Here is a 16,349-nt window from a genome sequence, read left to right as displayed (position 1 = left end):
GTATGCTTTTACAAGTTGTGTGTTACTTTTTACTTAGAAAACACGTCATTTTATCAAACAGCTTACTACACCAAACGAAATAATGTAATTGGTTTCTGTTGAGTGCCATAATTCCAATTCATTTTCTTTATTAATTCATTTATAATCACCATTTTTAACTATGACTGCATAATTTAAAAGTAACAGAACAAAATGATTGCGTATCACAAAAATTTCATTACTAAACTTAAGCACCTCAAAGAACGTTAGTTGAATGAAAAAGAAAATTAGCATAGAAAGAAAACACATCGCTTACCACTTCAAAATTATCCTGCAATCCATTTGAAACATTCTTCGTGAAATTTTAATTTTTTCAATGAAAGCAAATAAATAAAGATGCATCATATATTTTTTTTTGTTCTCACTTTAAGATGAATTATGTATTTTAGATTCCAGTTGTAATTATCCACAATGACATTTTTAAAATTTATAGATTTAATTAAATTTCCATTTTTTGTTGAATTTTATATTTTTTTTGTTGTTGTTGATGTTATAATTATTGTTATCATCATCATCATTATTAATAATATTATTAGTATGTTTTATACAATAGAATATATTCTACGGAATGACAAAACATCACTGCAAATGTTTAAATTTAGTACATATACATACAGAGTTTGAATGTAAAACACTTTCTTCTTTTTTTTGGCTTTGTGAAGTGATACAACAGAATATGTGTGTTGAGATTGGGTGGTGCAAGGGAGTATGTGGATGGGTTTTGAGTTGGTTTTGGTTTGGGTGATATAAAGAAGAACGGGATAATGTTTTGAACGGAAGTTGATGAACTTTTGTGGTAGAAAGTCGGTTAATTTGCTTTCATGTTGCATTTCGATGAATGTGATTTCTTTGTTTTTGTCACATTTAAATTTATACTTCAACTACAAACGCTGCAGGACTATTTTCAGTATTTTTTTTTTTTGCTTTGGACTAATTTATGGTTTTGGATATTTTGCTGTTGTTGTTTGGTTGCAACATTTAAATTTCGTTTCCATTAAAATACACACACATACAATTTCTTTTCTTTAAATATATTACTTTTTCTTTAGTATATGCTTTTTGAGAAAAAAAAAATCCTTCGAAAACAATTTTCGATTCGATTGATTTCAAATGTTTTATTTAGTCGGCGATCAATGATGTCAACGGTATATTTATTGCTATTTTTTTGGTTTCATTTGACTAGAATTAGTTGATTTTTTTTTTTTAATTTAAAATTAAGTAGTTTTTGTCGTTCTTGTTCAATAGATCTTTTGTCTCTTGGATTGACATTCAATAAATGTATTTTTAGACGATTTTTTTTTCTCTTGTCAACTAATACTACTACGTATATTTTAGCTATAGTGTTAGTAATTGCTTTCCGAATAGCTGTCACTCATCTCAATTCTTAATGATTCTGGCGTGTACGTTCGATGGGAAGATTCTGATACATTTGTATTTTTATTAAATTTTTGTTGTTTTTTCCGTTTGATTTGATTCTGGTTCAATATCCATATTATTTGATTTTGAATTGAGTTCACCCAATATGCAAGAGTACCAAGCAATTTAAATGTGTCTTGGTCTCTTTACATTTTTCTCTTTTCGAAGAACATGCATTGGAGTTAATCGATAAAATTGATTTGCAGAATGGAATGGTTTGAATGCTATAATATAGTAGATGTGTTTGTTGGCCACGTTTTGCATCATTTTGTCAATTTTTTTTGTTTGTTTGTTCTTTTCTCAACACCTCATTGATTTCGTCTTATAACTACGGCTTAGATTTATAATACTCTTTTATGGTTATTAATGTTTAATTTTTTTTGTTGGTTTGTTGATTACACATTAAATGCTTTTTAGTAGGATAAATTAATTGATTATTTAATGTAATCAAAAAAGGAAAGTAAGTTTCTGGTTGCTTTTTTTACACATTTAAATACACATACTCTAATATGACTAGCATTTATAATAACGATCAGTTTAATTTATGCTCTTAGATTTGATTCCATTGATTAAAGTTTTTGTTTTCCTCTGTTCAAGGGGGTAATGAAATGTATCATTTTCATTTGTTTGTTTGTTTTTTTTTTCTCTTCTTTTGTTGGGGCTATATGAAAACTCACATTATTCATGGCCAAAAAATATTCTACGGCCTCGATAATAATATTGTTGCAAGATTTTTTGTGTACCTCAATTTTCACATTGAGAGTTTGTACTTATAATTTAATTTTTACGGATTAACATTAATTCTATGGCTATTCTTTTTATCTTTCATTATCATCATCATCAATTACTACTATTACCAATAAATATATTTTTTGTGTTTTTGTGTGTGTTTTTTTTTTACTCTTAGCAAGCCTAATACTGAATGACGAGTACATAAATACATATCTTTCGTCTAACTTAAGCATTTTATTGGAACAAATGTCTTTTTCTTTCGTCCAAGAAAATGCGGAAAATGTTTAATAAATAAATAGAATACCCGAAAAGGAAATTAGGATTTAAAGAAGAAAAAAAGTTAATAAATAAATAAAATCGTAAATGAAATGAGGAAAGACTTATAAATTGTATTGATTGCTAGAATATTTGACCTCTGTTTTGAATGAGTTTGATGTTGACTGCTATGCGTAGTGCGGATATGAGCCTAAATGTGGTGCAACATGCGACGGTGTTACATGGCTCATCGAATGCGATGGATAGATATTTGTTGCCGGACTGCTCCAATTGCCCCATGATGCAGCTGATGGAAATATCGAGGCTGCAAATGAAATTTAAAAAAAACACAAATTTTAGCTTATTTCAAGACTTCGAAAAAAGTCGGTGTTTTTTGCTTTTTTCGTTTTTCAAAAGGACACATTTTTCGTTGGACTTTTTTTTTAATTTTGAATTGTCATTAAAAAAGTTCTATATAGCTTGAGTGGCTGTACTTACAAGATGAAGACGTGATACCATGGTGTGGATTCATGAATGATGTCAATTTGGTGCCATGATGATACGGCGTCATGAATAGATCACTTTGATATTTATATGCTGGATCGGTGGCGGTCGGTTGTGTAGCAGCGGCTAATCCTTGAAAGTCAAACTTGTATGCATAACGTTTGCCATGCACTTTTGTCATGATATTTTTATCATAATAATACCTGCAAAAATGCCCATTTATAAGAAAAATTTGTTAAAATATTGTACATTTTTATTGAATATGTTATTTATTGGTCCCATGGGAGATAGAAAATCGATTTGTACGATATTTGTTTTGTTTGTTGTTAGCTGTATTTATCCAATATGAATTTATTCTTGGCTAATTCTATCGTAAATGACAATTTTCTGTCTCTTGATTCAATTTACCGAAAAATAATTGGCCCGATTTGCCACATGGCAGGCATTTTTGTGTAACAACAACATCAAAAACTAGGGTCAATTATTTCTTAATTTTTCCAATAACAGACGATCGAATGAGAGACAACCATTGAAACACATGTCACCAAAGCAGAAAATTATCGACAATCAAATCACGATTGAAATGGGCCATTTTTCGACTTTGATAAATCAAACGAATGCAACTTTCTTTCTTTCTTTCTCTCTCTGTCAATGTCTCGTTGGAATTTCGTAAAAGTGAAAAACAAAAACTAAATGAATTACCTTAATGCGCGACTTAGTTTATCGTAGTTCATGTTTGGCTTTGATTTTCGTTCACCCCAGCGTCTCGCTACTTCATCTGGATCGGTTAGTTTGAACTCACCATTTGTCCCTTCCCATGTAATGGCAGCTATATTTTTTTTTGTTCGTGTGTAACGCAATTGACGCAATTTGCGAAAATAAACGAAAAAAGAGAAAAACAGAAAAATACCAACAATTAACCAAATCTATTTCATTTCGTGTTCATCAAAAAATCGCAATACAAATAACAACATCAATAGCTCAGCCAGAACATTGAACATAACGCATTCTCTAATGAAACAGAGCAAAAGAAGAAAAAAAAAAAAACAGTTCAATGGAAAAATAGTAAGCTAATTTATCCGAGATTGCCCCTATTTCAAGCGAATAAAATGCGCGTTCAAAATAATAGCAATTTTATCTAATTTTTCGATGTTTCGTTTGGCTCTGTTTTTGTGCCATTTCGGTATTTTTACTCTTACGTCAAGATAACTACGAACTGATAACAAATAAATTACAATGGCGAATACTATGTATGCAATGCGATCCAAAAGAGTGTGTTTGTTTACCTGCATTACTTGAATCACTGAGTAGCTCCAATAAAAACTGCCAAAGTTGAATTTGACCGGAACCTGTAAGCGAAATAAAATGAAAATCAAATGTTTAATTCGCTGTGTGTATGGCTGCCAGCACGAAAAAAAAAGATATACAAAAACAAAATTCCCATCAGAATGTAGCATTAAGTCTGTCTCTCTTATTGTTTTGATATTCGTCAGTCGATCACAAAAGCGATTGCATGTTATGTGAAATTGAGTGCAATTAAAATCGAAACAAAAACAAAAACCGACGATAAAAAAAAGCATGTTGAACATGAAAGTGGCAAGAAAGCGATAAATAAAATCACATAGCTTGTGCAACACACACAGAGAGACTGATGATCTCAAGAACTTGATGAAAGAATTGGTCGGTGTGTGTGTGGGCTGGCAAGTTGAGAAGAAGTCAAATTAAGGGCGACCGGTCACATCATCCATCATAATCAATAATCATTAGAAAATTATTTATAAAGGGCATTTGTGTTCCTTTTTGCCCCACAAAATTCGACCGATTTTCTCGTCATTACACTACAGAAAAACGCAAACGCTCGTCTCTACTTGCTCGTTTGTATTCACAAAAGACTCCTGAATCACATTTAATCGCATTCGATGGTAAAAATGCTATTTACATGGCAGAATATTCTCACAAATCACATTGCATGTGGCGATTGATTCATTGCTGCTGCTGTTGTTGTTGCTGCTGTGATGTGGCCGGTGTATGACATGCAAGAATCAAAATGAAAATATCGAACAACTACTATTTTCGACTAAATGGGCCAAAATAAGGGCTTGATTGTTGTTATTATATGTACTGTTTGCTATTCATCAAAGGCGAGTCGTCAACAATTTGTGCATCGTCAGTCAATAGAAGCGCGCACGTAACAAGCAAGAGCACGCACAAATGCCACCCCATCTTTCTATCTCATTCGCTCGGCTATCTGCCACTAAATTCACACTAAATGCTATGATGAAAATTTAATCGAGCGTATTAGCACCCACAAAAATCACATTCACTCAATTCTGTTCAAAGAAAACGCACCCAATGCCTAGCAGGAGTTTGCAAACGAGATATCTTACATATACGATGGGTGAATTTGGCGCACCCATTTTCATTTATTATGATTTCATATGCTATGCCAGAATAAAAAAAACTCGTCCATTTGCTCAAATAATTATCGACTCATCATCATCGCAAATATCTTTCAACTGTTCATCGCAAGGATAGCAAACCATTTGCCATTTTTTAACGCCCGCCCGCTATTTTCAAGACACCCCACATTTCGCGCAACACACACACAATAAACTATACCACTTTTCGATTTATGCTGAGTCAAAATTTGAGACCGTGACTCTACAAGAAACGAATAAGAAAAATTACAAAATAATTGAACATTATGCACTGTGCATAAAAATATTTATGCCGTTGATTAACGATGAAAATTTCAACGATTCCATGGAACCTACGTTGTTACCTATGGGTCATTCGGATAGATTCACACAAACAATTTTAAATTGAGTCGTTATTTCAATAAAATCATTTGAATGATGTCAACACTGTACCGACGGCAAAAATGTTTCACGGGGGAAACTGCAATTGGATTTATTTACACAGTATGCTTTGTCATTTTTACAGTCTCTGGGGATCGAAACGGATAAAAGTTGGTTTCAGTTTTATTTCAAAAATCATTCATTTTTTATAGTATTTCTCGTTTATTTTAAATTTTAAATAAAATTTCCAATTTGATTAAAATTGGAAGTGACATTTTCTGATTTTTTAAAATAATTATAAAAATTCGAAATATTCCAATTGATAATCGGTTATTTGTTTTATTGGATTTAAATTCGAAGAAGAACAGACGTAGAATAAGAAAATCACGTGAATTGCATCAATTATAGACCTGATACTCGGTTGTAGCCGTTATGGATATAGTAATAACAAAATTAAAGAAACAATGGGTCTATTTGGTTTCTCGATTTCTTATTTAATAAAATGGCACGTGACTCGCGCACGACCCCCATATAAAGTGCTGTCCATATAGATAGGCCAACTTGATAGAATGTGCATTTTAGTTGTCATGTAATAAATTTACTTAATAATTTGTTCATTTTTATTTGCGCCGTTGATACACGCGTTTAAATAGTCGAACAAAGAATTGGGTACCGGCAACACCTTCTATTTTTTCGGCGTGTGTGAAACATATGCATATGTATTTTTAAAGTGTGTGCAATCAAATCAAAACAATCAAGTTAGCGACAGTCGTCGCCGTCGTTGAGAATTGAGTTGGACCGAGTAAGATAGAAATAGAGAGAGAGAGAGAGAGAGAGAGAGAGAGAGAGCATAAAAAACTAAAGAGGAAAAAAACAGATTTACAATTTATGTAACACACAATATTTACGCCCTTATTTGATTTATTACAATTTTCTTTGGTGTTTTTTTTTACATTTTCATTCGGCCAGTATTTTAACTTCGTTTGCTCCACATTTTTTTCTTGGTCGCTCGGGTAATTTTTGTTTCTGCTGTTGCTGAAATTTATTAGCGATTATTCTGTGATGTGATTCACACCAGCCGCGATAATAGAAATGCACAGGGGCAAGCTGTTATGAATATTAAACGATATACACGCACACACGGCGCATAAAAATGTTAAAGTCATAGTTCAGTGATTCATTTTGTTTAATAGATAAAGTGTGGTGTGAGCGATGGCGCAACGAAAGAAAATGCATATATGAACACTTTGAATTGGACACACAAATATATACATTCACAAGTAGGTATAATATTTTTCAAGTGGCAAACAACGTCATCTGATTCATTGTTGTTGTTTTTAGTTTTCAGCAAGAGTTCACTGCGCCTATATTATATATTATGCACGTGTGCAAGCCGTGTACCCCGTTCGAATTTATTTTGCATAATTTTACATAATTTTGTTTTTCTCTACTTGGAAAAATGAACGACGAAAAAAAATCCAAACATACACAAAATCAACGGTACATTATCCGCGCATTTATTGAAATTCAAATCAACTTTTGTCAGCTGGTGGAGAAAGCCATGAAGCATATTGCTCGTTTGACCTCTTTTTTTTACTGGCATGCAGCAGCAGCAGCAGCAGCAACAGCAACACCATATTTACAGCTTCGGGTTTAAGGACATACAGGGCTACTCAACTCCACAAATAAATGATACTGACTTCTTTTTTTTAATTGGCGTTTTTGCTGTTGGCTTTAGAAATAAAGCGACTTTACAAAGGCCTCACTGTTATGGTTTTAGTTCAAGTTGAGTAAAATGCTTGAGTCGCACACAGTATGGTTAATTGGCCGTCGTCTTGAGCCAATTTCACCGTTCACATGATGGTGTTGGTGGTGGTGAAACATTCTCAAAAAAAAAAATGTTCGGAGCATAGGTGCATAAAGTGTCCAATAAAGTGTTCAGATATGCATCTAATTTCCATTACAGCAAGCAAATGCACAATAACATATACACCCGTCAATGCAAATGCGCTGCTTATAGCACACTTGCTCTTTATATCAGCCTAAAATCAATTTTCAATCCAACCGCATATTCTACAAATCCATTTTTTAGTCATTCGACCGAAGGAGTTTCGTTTTCATATTTTCGACTTTTTATTGTCGACCCTTGAATATCAGCAGCAATGCATTTTTTATTGTTTCTAGTTTTTAATTTCACCTGGCCACGAATAAGCTTTGTTTTTCTTCTTTGTTCGGTTCTCAGTCGCGATAATATATCGTCACTTCTCTTCTGAGAATATCATTTTGATTTTCCGGGAAGTTTTTGTAGTTCGTGTTGAAAAATAAATAAACATTATACATACCTGAACTTGCTAATCGACTGCTCGTTGGACCAAACATTTGATATGGATCTGTAAATGAAGAAACGGGAAAAACGCAATTAGACCGATTGAATTTTTTTTAACATATTTTAATTTGAAAAAAAAAAAAAAAAAAAATCAACAACATATTTCTCATTCATTTCTTAGCGTTGTTCATTATCATTTCACAAGAAAATTGAACAAATTTCGAAAAATATGCAAAATTACCACAACCAACATTTCAACGTTTTCAAACTAATTGATGAAGGTTTTTTCAGAGAAAAAGGACCAAACAACAACAACATATTATGTCGTTCACGTTGTGTGATTATACAAGTTAGGGGGTTCAAATGCATGCCATGCATCGGTCGTTCTATTCAAAATTCTAATTTATATGTTATATATGGGAGCGCGCATAAATTATGAAATGAACAAGAGCCACCACACATAACTTCATCAAATTCAAATGTTGCGAGAGCGACCAATTTTTACGGTCAACAAATCGACTAATGTGTTAAGTGTGTAAATTACAACTTCATTGTAAATTATTTTCTGTCGAGAGAGAGAGAGAGAGAGAGAGAGAGAGAGAGAGAGAGAGAGAGAGATAGAGAGCGAGAGAGTATGTGTTTGTACCAAGCACTAGTGCTGCTGCCTTTTTGTTCTCTGTTCGCTGATCAAGTACATTTTAATGTAATTCATTCTTTCAATTTTTTTTAAACATTAAAATATGAATGAATGCCATGGCAAAACTATGGCAATGTGTTATTCGTACACAATTCACTACTAACCCATGTTATTGTGTAATATTTTCTCTTTTGTTTTTTTTTGTGTCGTTCAGATTTTAATGTTGGTTCCTTTTTTCTCTTTCGCTTGGATTTTATTGTTGTTGTCACATTAATACAATATTAAGTATTTGTTTTCCTTTGATTAACAACAAATTTATATAAAGAATAGCCTCGAACAGTTTTACAGAAGGGCACAAGAAGAATAATAAGTCAGTGAAACACAGAAGTTTGTTGCATTTTAAGTACTTAATAATGAACAGTTACCATTTTTTTTCTCTTTCATCATAAATTTTATGTATGTCTCTCGACGAGAGATTTAGACGAACGCAAGAGGTTTATTTATAGTTCTTTCTTTCTCTCTCTCTCTATCTTTCATCATCTATCTCGCTCTTTCCTCACACTTTGATTCACATAAAAATGAAAAGAGAGAGTGTACGCCATTGAATTAAGATACTCCACGGAGTGTGCTCTCGAAATGAAAAATAGAAAAGTTCTGTTGCTGCTGGAAAACCTAAAATACTGAATGCTCACAAAACAATAAAATGTGCAATAAATTTAATTCCATTGTTTCGGCATGCAATTCGGCTTTTGTCTTCGCGTCCCTCTGTACCGTAACAAAAACTCCATTATTGAACAGAAGCAATAGTGTCTGCAGTGATAAACAGAAGTGAAAAGTTTAAGATTCTTTTACCAATTATATGAAATTGTTGACCACCACGTTGAAGGAAAATGTCAAAATGAAAAACCTGAAAATCTTTTCTTCAGTGAACAGAAAAAACATTGACATTTTCAGTGTCTTTCGTTATCCGAACGAAGTTAAAAGATCCAGTTTGATCAAAATATTGGTGTGTATTTTTCCCAATATTCATTCGTTGAAAACAATTGCCGTTAATTTGGTACGTTTTGATGCAGTTGAGTTAAGTTCTTTGGCGTTGAAAATGTCACACTATTTCGGCTGACTAAATTCAAACAATAAAAAAGCAAAAAAAAAAAAAAAATATGTTGACGGCGCGTTAAGTACACGTGCTATTATGTGGCTTTTTTAGATGAATGCATGAACGCTGATTGAAAATAAAGCAGCCAGTGGTGAGTCACTGTTTGTGTGTGTGTGTGTTCAACTGCAGTGGCACGGCCAAAATAAAAGTCAATGAAATTCATGTGTTGACGAAAGGAAAAAAATGTTCTCCGTTTTGTTCGTAGAAGAAGAACTTTTAATGATTGTTACAGTTTCATAGGGCTATGACAAATCTTTAACAGCGTGATCGATTGACAGTCTGCAATGTAAGAGTTTTGTTTATGTTAAAAAGCCATATAATGTTTAATCTGAATTCCAAAGAATTGTGTGCCGTGTGACTCCAGTAGAAAGACATTAAAAAGTCGACAGAAAACGGATCACAGAATTTTATCGATGCGTATAATATCAAGAGCACCATATCAAGTGCATTGAAAAACAGTAAATACAAACAAAACAAGAGAAGGCATTGAAATTGAAAAACAAAAACGAAAAACGGAATCGTAAAAGCACAAGTGGTACGGTTCACTGTCAACAGCCAGACGATTTTAAAGTAATTTTTTCGTCGTGTGTATATTTTTTTTTCTTTCTTTTTCTACTCTTGTGCTCTGTGATGTTGCTGTTTTTGTTGTACTCAAGTTTTCTGTTGATGAATTTTCGATTTTGAATGTGTATTTGTGTGTGTCGCAAATGGTGTCGATCGTGCATCGTTGCCTCGGCTTTTTGTTACAATTACGAGCTTCAAATGAATGCACACAGAAAACAGCATTCTGTACGTTCTCTGAATGTAAAATCTTGTCGACAAATAATACAAGTCGCTCGAAATGAGTTCTTATTCGTTCAGTCTCTCTCTCTCTCTCTCTGGTCCTTTCTCGCTCTTTTTCATTCTCAATGTGTTTAACGAAAATGTTGGCCGGAGAAGCATATATCGACGACAATGACAACAACAACGACAACGACATTCAAACAATAGACTAAAATCACAATATTTGACATCGGCACTAGCAACATCAGGATTAACAAGCGAAAAGTGGCAACCGATAATGAAATAATTCTTTTGTTACTGTGACGATTGCGTTACACATTTTGAATGTGATTCGATTGTGATTTGGCCATGGTTTGTATGTGCTATATGAACACACATTCAACTCTCTGTTATTCGAACCCATTCTGTGACCATTATGAGTTCTACTGCCGTCGCTGCTGTTGCTGCTGAGCTAAAATTGTTTCAAATTATGAACGCTGCTTGAGTTTTTCACTTCTTTAAACTAATTCAAAACAAAATGAAAACAAAAAAACAAATCACAAGTCGAAATACGTCGTATATGACAACAAACTAATGAATGCATGAGTGCGTACTATGTTTTAATGAGAGAGAGAGCGAGGGAGAAAAGAGCCAGAGAGAGGGAAAGGATAGAGAAAGAAACCACATTGAAAAGTGCGTATTATTGCATTGTTTGAATGAAATCGGCAAAATATAAACATGTAATAAACCTTCTGGCTCGAGGATATTTTTTTCGGTGTTTCGACTCTTTTTTTTTTTGTTGTTAATGCCATGCAGCAGCCCAGTCGATCCGATACACTTTGTGTAAGTATTTAGAAAAAGGGTGCGCCATGCACACACATTCATTAATGCATCCAAATCCAAACACTTGAGATTTCGAGTGTGTATTATGTTAATAAAGTTCAATCAAGGCCACTCAATATCAGCACACTTAACTCACTCACTCGCTCACACACACTCAAATCATAAAAAAACGCGACCAAATTTTCGAGACCATCAGCTTCAATTTACACCGAATTGAGCCAATAAATACCAAATAATACGATTGAAAGAGTGTGCTAAAAACACATTGTGATTCTTGAGCATCAATTTCAAATGCAATACATTAAAAAAGGCTACAAGTTTTTTTTTGTGAGCTATATTCCAAGATTGCGGCAGCTGAATTCTGATTTTAACATCTGTATGGTTATTAATTTTAAATTTTTTCATTAATTGAATGTTGTGACCAACACATTGAACTGTCTGCTGCAATGAAATGTTATATGAGAAAACACAAAAAAAGAACTAAACCCAATCAAACGTAGTCAATTGAAGATAACCAAAAGTAGTTGTACATGTAACCACAATGAATAAAGAGACTGATTGATAAGAATATGTATCTGTCAAATGAATAATCGACATGCATTATTATTCAACGGGAAGTGTATTTTCGGTATAATTTTTTGTGTTGTTAATTTTAGCACAACTCTCATTCTCAATCCATGTGTTCATTTGTAAAGATAACGATATTAACAACAATAACACACACAGAAACCAAGTGAGCATGCCGTTGTGCATAAAATGAGAAAAATTGAAATGTCGATCATTGCATACTTTCTATCACATTTTTTTTTCTCTTACTCGCTGAACAAAAGGCAATCTCGAATTATCTTTTTCTATGGTAACTGTGCGGCAACTGTACACATATTAAACATAAACACTTAATCGGTTGCCATTAAACAAACATAAAGGACAACCATCAAACCGAAAATAAAGCGCTTCACACGCAGCAAGAGAAAGAGTAAAAGAGTGTACCGAAACAATGCCAATCGACACCGAAAAACACGAATCAAATTTGTAATCCTTTGATTTTTCGATTTGCATCCCCCTATTTTGCCTGCATTTTACCATTGTCAAACGGAAAAAATTCTCTTGGTTTGATTTGGTGCGACGACGGTCGTATTTTATTCGATTACGATTTTTCTCTCTTGTTCTTTGTGTGACTGTTTGGAATGCGTACGAGGCGATGGTATTGCAAATGGTATTATGTACATGATTTGCAGATAACATACAAAACAAAACGAATCACTTTTATTTTTGTGAATTCTGAAAAGAATATAATCGAAAACATAGTACACCGAAAGTGACAAAAAAAAAGAGTTGGATCCAAATATGAACTGCATTGAGTGTGCCAAAAGCATTACAAAATAAATATAATAAACGAAAGAACAAAGTCGACAGCCACATATTCAAAGTATTTGAAATGCGTTGAGGTGAAAGTTATCACTAGAAAAGTGGCGATTGGCGAACAGCAGAGAGAAGAAAAAAAAGAAACAATAACCGAGAAAATAAAGGAAAATTACGAGTTGACGTTGATTTGTGTTGTTTTGTTAGCTCATGCGTATGTAGATGGTGCAAAGCAAAGACTGAATGCAAACACACTGTCACACACACATTGAAAATGTATAACATTGTAAATGGTTTTACGTGCTATGAATTTTTGGTAGCTTTTCTCTTTGCCAATTCCATGCGAAAGCATCTCTGATCAATATTTACTTAGTTCGCTCAAATTCACTCGATCTCTCTCAATCTCTTTGTCTCTCTTTTTCGGGGTGTCTGTCTTGCACTGTTTTCCTCTCTCACACTTCGTCCATCACACTCTATTCGATTCGGTTTTGTAAGTGGCTTTGCAATATGAGTATGCTATTGTTGGCAATGTGTCAATTGATGCATAAAAGAAACATAAGTCACACTCGCACACACACACCCAATGTCATTTGTTGAATTTGTCGTTTCAAACGAACATTGCGCCTCATTGCATACCTCGCCTCACTATTGCAATTCATTTTGCATTCGGCTTTCTGTTATCTTGACATCAATTGGTTTTCTATTTTATATTAAGTTAGGTGAAACTCCTTTTATGGTCTTGATTATCTTTGATGTTTTAAGAACAACGAAAACAAAGCAAAAACACATGTACGCCGAATGCGAAAATATCCGTTGTAGTTTTATCGCCAAATTTTAATCCAATAAAGTTTTGAATTATTGATTGACCCGAATGAATGTGTGCTAAATAAGCAAAAGATATAAGACCAGTTGCAGAAATCGTATCTAATGCACTTAAAATGAAGCTGATCAAATGTTCAAATATTCGCAGCCAATATGCTTTCTATCGACATACAAAATAAATAACGCCTCTGCAATAATAACATTCTTTTTTTTTTATATTAACAAACAATATTTGACTTTGTTTTGGTCATTTGGCATCGAGTCCAAAAAATCATTGTCCCTTCAAATCTGACAGTTTCAGATGTATTTTTGTTCCTCTGCTTGCAATTATTTTTATTATTTTTCTCCGTGATTATGTTTCATTTTCGATTATTTGTTGACGCGTATCAAAAACTCATATCAAAAGAAACGGTCCGATCGATGGTGTTGTTGAGTTTTCCGGGTAGCAAAAAATTGATGTGAATGCTAAACAAATATAAGCGCACAGTACGCGTACACATACAGCGTTCAAAAAATAATATAATATAAATACGCACAATTGAATGGCCAAGGCCGACAAAAATATCTGGCATTGTATCAATATTGACCGCAGAGGGGGAATGAAAATAAAGTAAAACACACACACACACAGCAAACGATTCAAAATATAGTATTGAACTAATTTTCACTTCCCTCTACCAATTGGTTGACATTTTCAATTCTTTTTTGTTCATTTCTAGTTTTCGTTTCACTTGCTATTTGATTTTTAAATTTATTCTCTATCAAAGTCCGAACATTTCATTGATGAGCGCATCGCCACTGTTTATTTTGTTATGAAACGATATTTTGATAGCAAAATCAAAACAATAACAATTGTGAATACAGCAGTGCCATTTTTAGCATCTTTCACCAGTTTCGCGAAAGTGGTCTTTTTAGCATTTTTCTTACGTTTTTTTATGCAATTCAGACGGGAAACACCTGAACCGATTTTCGATAAACTGGTTTTGGCCTTCATTGACGCGTTCGTCCCCCGTGATAAAATAATAAATATACAATAAAATAATTTTATAAATAAAAGAACAATAAAAATATACATATTAAAATACAGAGCAATAGCGCAAAAAATCTTAAATAAAAACAACTGAAAATACATAAATAAAAAAAAATATAATTAAAAAATATGAAAGTTCAAACGATTCTATGGTATGGAATTTCGTTTGAAATAGAAGTCAATGTTTCATCATAATTTTCATTTTTGAAATACAGTTTATCGATTGGCCAGAACTTATGAACAGTGGAATCATAACTCCAACCCATTACTGATACGATATTTTTAGGAAATATTTTTTTTGTTGCGAATATTTCTTTCTGAAGAGCAAATATGTCTATGCAATCATCTATTTCCTTTAATTCATCTTTGTTATGATTTTTTCTACAAATTTGGAGGGAATCCATTGCGTTGTAAAAGCTTTCGTTAGCGCGAATTTTATATGCATAAAAAGTATGATTATACGTTTCTATTCCAATATCATTCATTACTTCGCCAATTGCGTTCATTTGTTCTTCATTCTTTATTTCGCCAGAGACAGTGCAACCCGGGTAAATGTGAGTTGCTCAAATGAAACAATTTGTTGTTTTATACAAATGGCTACAAACACTTGAACTGTCTGAATACTTTTCCATTGGCTCAAATCCCTCCAAAAAAATTATGTCTGGTGCACGATTATCTATTCGATATACAAATTCAAAAGTATCACAGATCTTATCACATTTGTTTAAATTATCACAGATACAGAAAAGTTTATCACATTCTGGGCATTTATTAATCCCACTGCTTTCTACCAAAGGAAATGAGCAGCGAGTATACGAGTGAGAACAAGACACAAAGCAAGCAACACCAAATGAAAATCTTTGGTAGATTGACATTAGTCAATCTATCGATCCCAGTGTGCAAATATTGTTTGATTGTTCATTTGTGTTTGCCAATTTTTTTTTGCACGTACTCACAATTGCAATCACTCTCTCAAACACGCTAGACAATAACTTTGACACTGGCACTATGACACGATCTCGTAATTTCATTGGCTTACACACTGATGAGCTTCATCAAGAAAAATCACACATGAATGAGGTCAATAAGTGTATATTACGTGCTTTCAATTTACATAACCATTTCTGCTCGTTTTTTTAAATTCTTTTGTTAAATATCTCTATTGATAATTGAACTCTATACGGGCACATAGCTCACCTGATTGTCTAAAATGTGAATGCGAATCCAACGATGACTTTCCAATGCCTACATTTGCATTTGTCAATGTGTTTGTTGTGTATCCTGAAGAAAATGAGAAGAAAAAACTATTATTGAAATGGAAATTGACAATTTGAAAAAAAAATTCAAAAATTATTTTTTTAAAAGTAAAATGCCTTCCATTTTGACAGGAATATTAGAAGCAATCTGATTCAAAATATTTGACTGTTTTGTCATTTCCGAACATTAAACGACTCAATTGAATCCTTGATTGGATCCAAAATGCGTCCATCACCAACAGTCAAAATCGAACAAGAAAAAAAGAGTTACGTACATTCTTTTTTGATCTTCATAAATTATGAGTGTAAATATTTGCAGTGACGTAATTCAAAGCCTTTCTTTCAAACCATTTCAGAAATTGAAAGAGGTATAGGTTTCTGTGTGATGTTGGGACTCTGTGCATCAAGCAA

The 16,349-nt window shown here is 33.1% G+C and overlaps 1 protein-coding gene across 3 annotated transcripts in view; it reads right to left on the bottom strand.

Annotated features, from left to right (window-relative positions):
• Nucleotides 1-949: 949 nt before the first annotated feature.
• LOC116336675 (DNA-binding protein D-ETS-3) overlaps nt 950-16,349 on the bottom strand; it is a 48,341-nt gene continuing 32,941 nt past the window's right edge. For all 3 annotated transcript variants that reach the window (XM_031760685.1, XM_031760686.1, XM_031760687.1), the window contains 6 exons: nt 15,880-15,963; nt 8,087-8,134; nt 4,233-4,295; nt 3,649-3,775; nt 2,941-3,149; nt 950-2,767 (listed from right to left, as the gene is read on the bottom strand). In XM_031760685.1, the coding sequence (XP_031616545.1) occupies nt 2,631-2,767; nt 2,941-3,149; nt 3,649-3,775; nt 4,233-4,295; nt 8,087-8,134; nt 15,880-15,963 (668 nt within the window). In that variant the 3' untranslated portion in view covers nt 950-2,630. The remainder of the gene's footprint in view (nt 2,768-2,940; nt 3,150-3,648; nt 3,776-4,232; nt 4,296-8,086; nt 8,135-15,879; nt 15,964-16,349) is intronic.

Source organism: Contarinia nasturtii, unplaced genomic scaffold (assembly GCF_009176525.2).
Source record: "Contarinia nasturtii isolate CC-2019 unplaced genomic scaffold, AAFC_CNas_1.1 Cnas_scaffold_187, whole genome shotgun sequence".
Lineage (NCBI taxonomy): Eukaryota > Metazoa > Arthropoda > Insecta > Diptera > Cecidomyiidae > Contarinia > Contarinia nasturtii.
The sequence above is the reverse complement of the archived record's forward strand: the minus strand, read 5'-3'. Positions and strand labels throughout refer to the sequence as shown.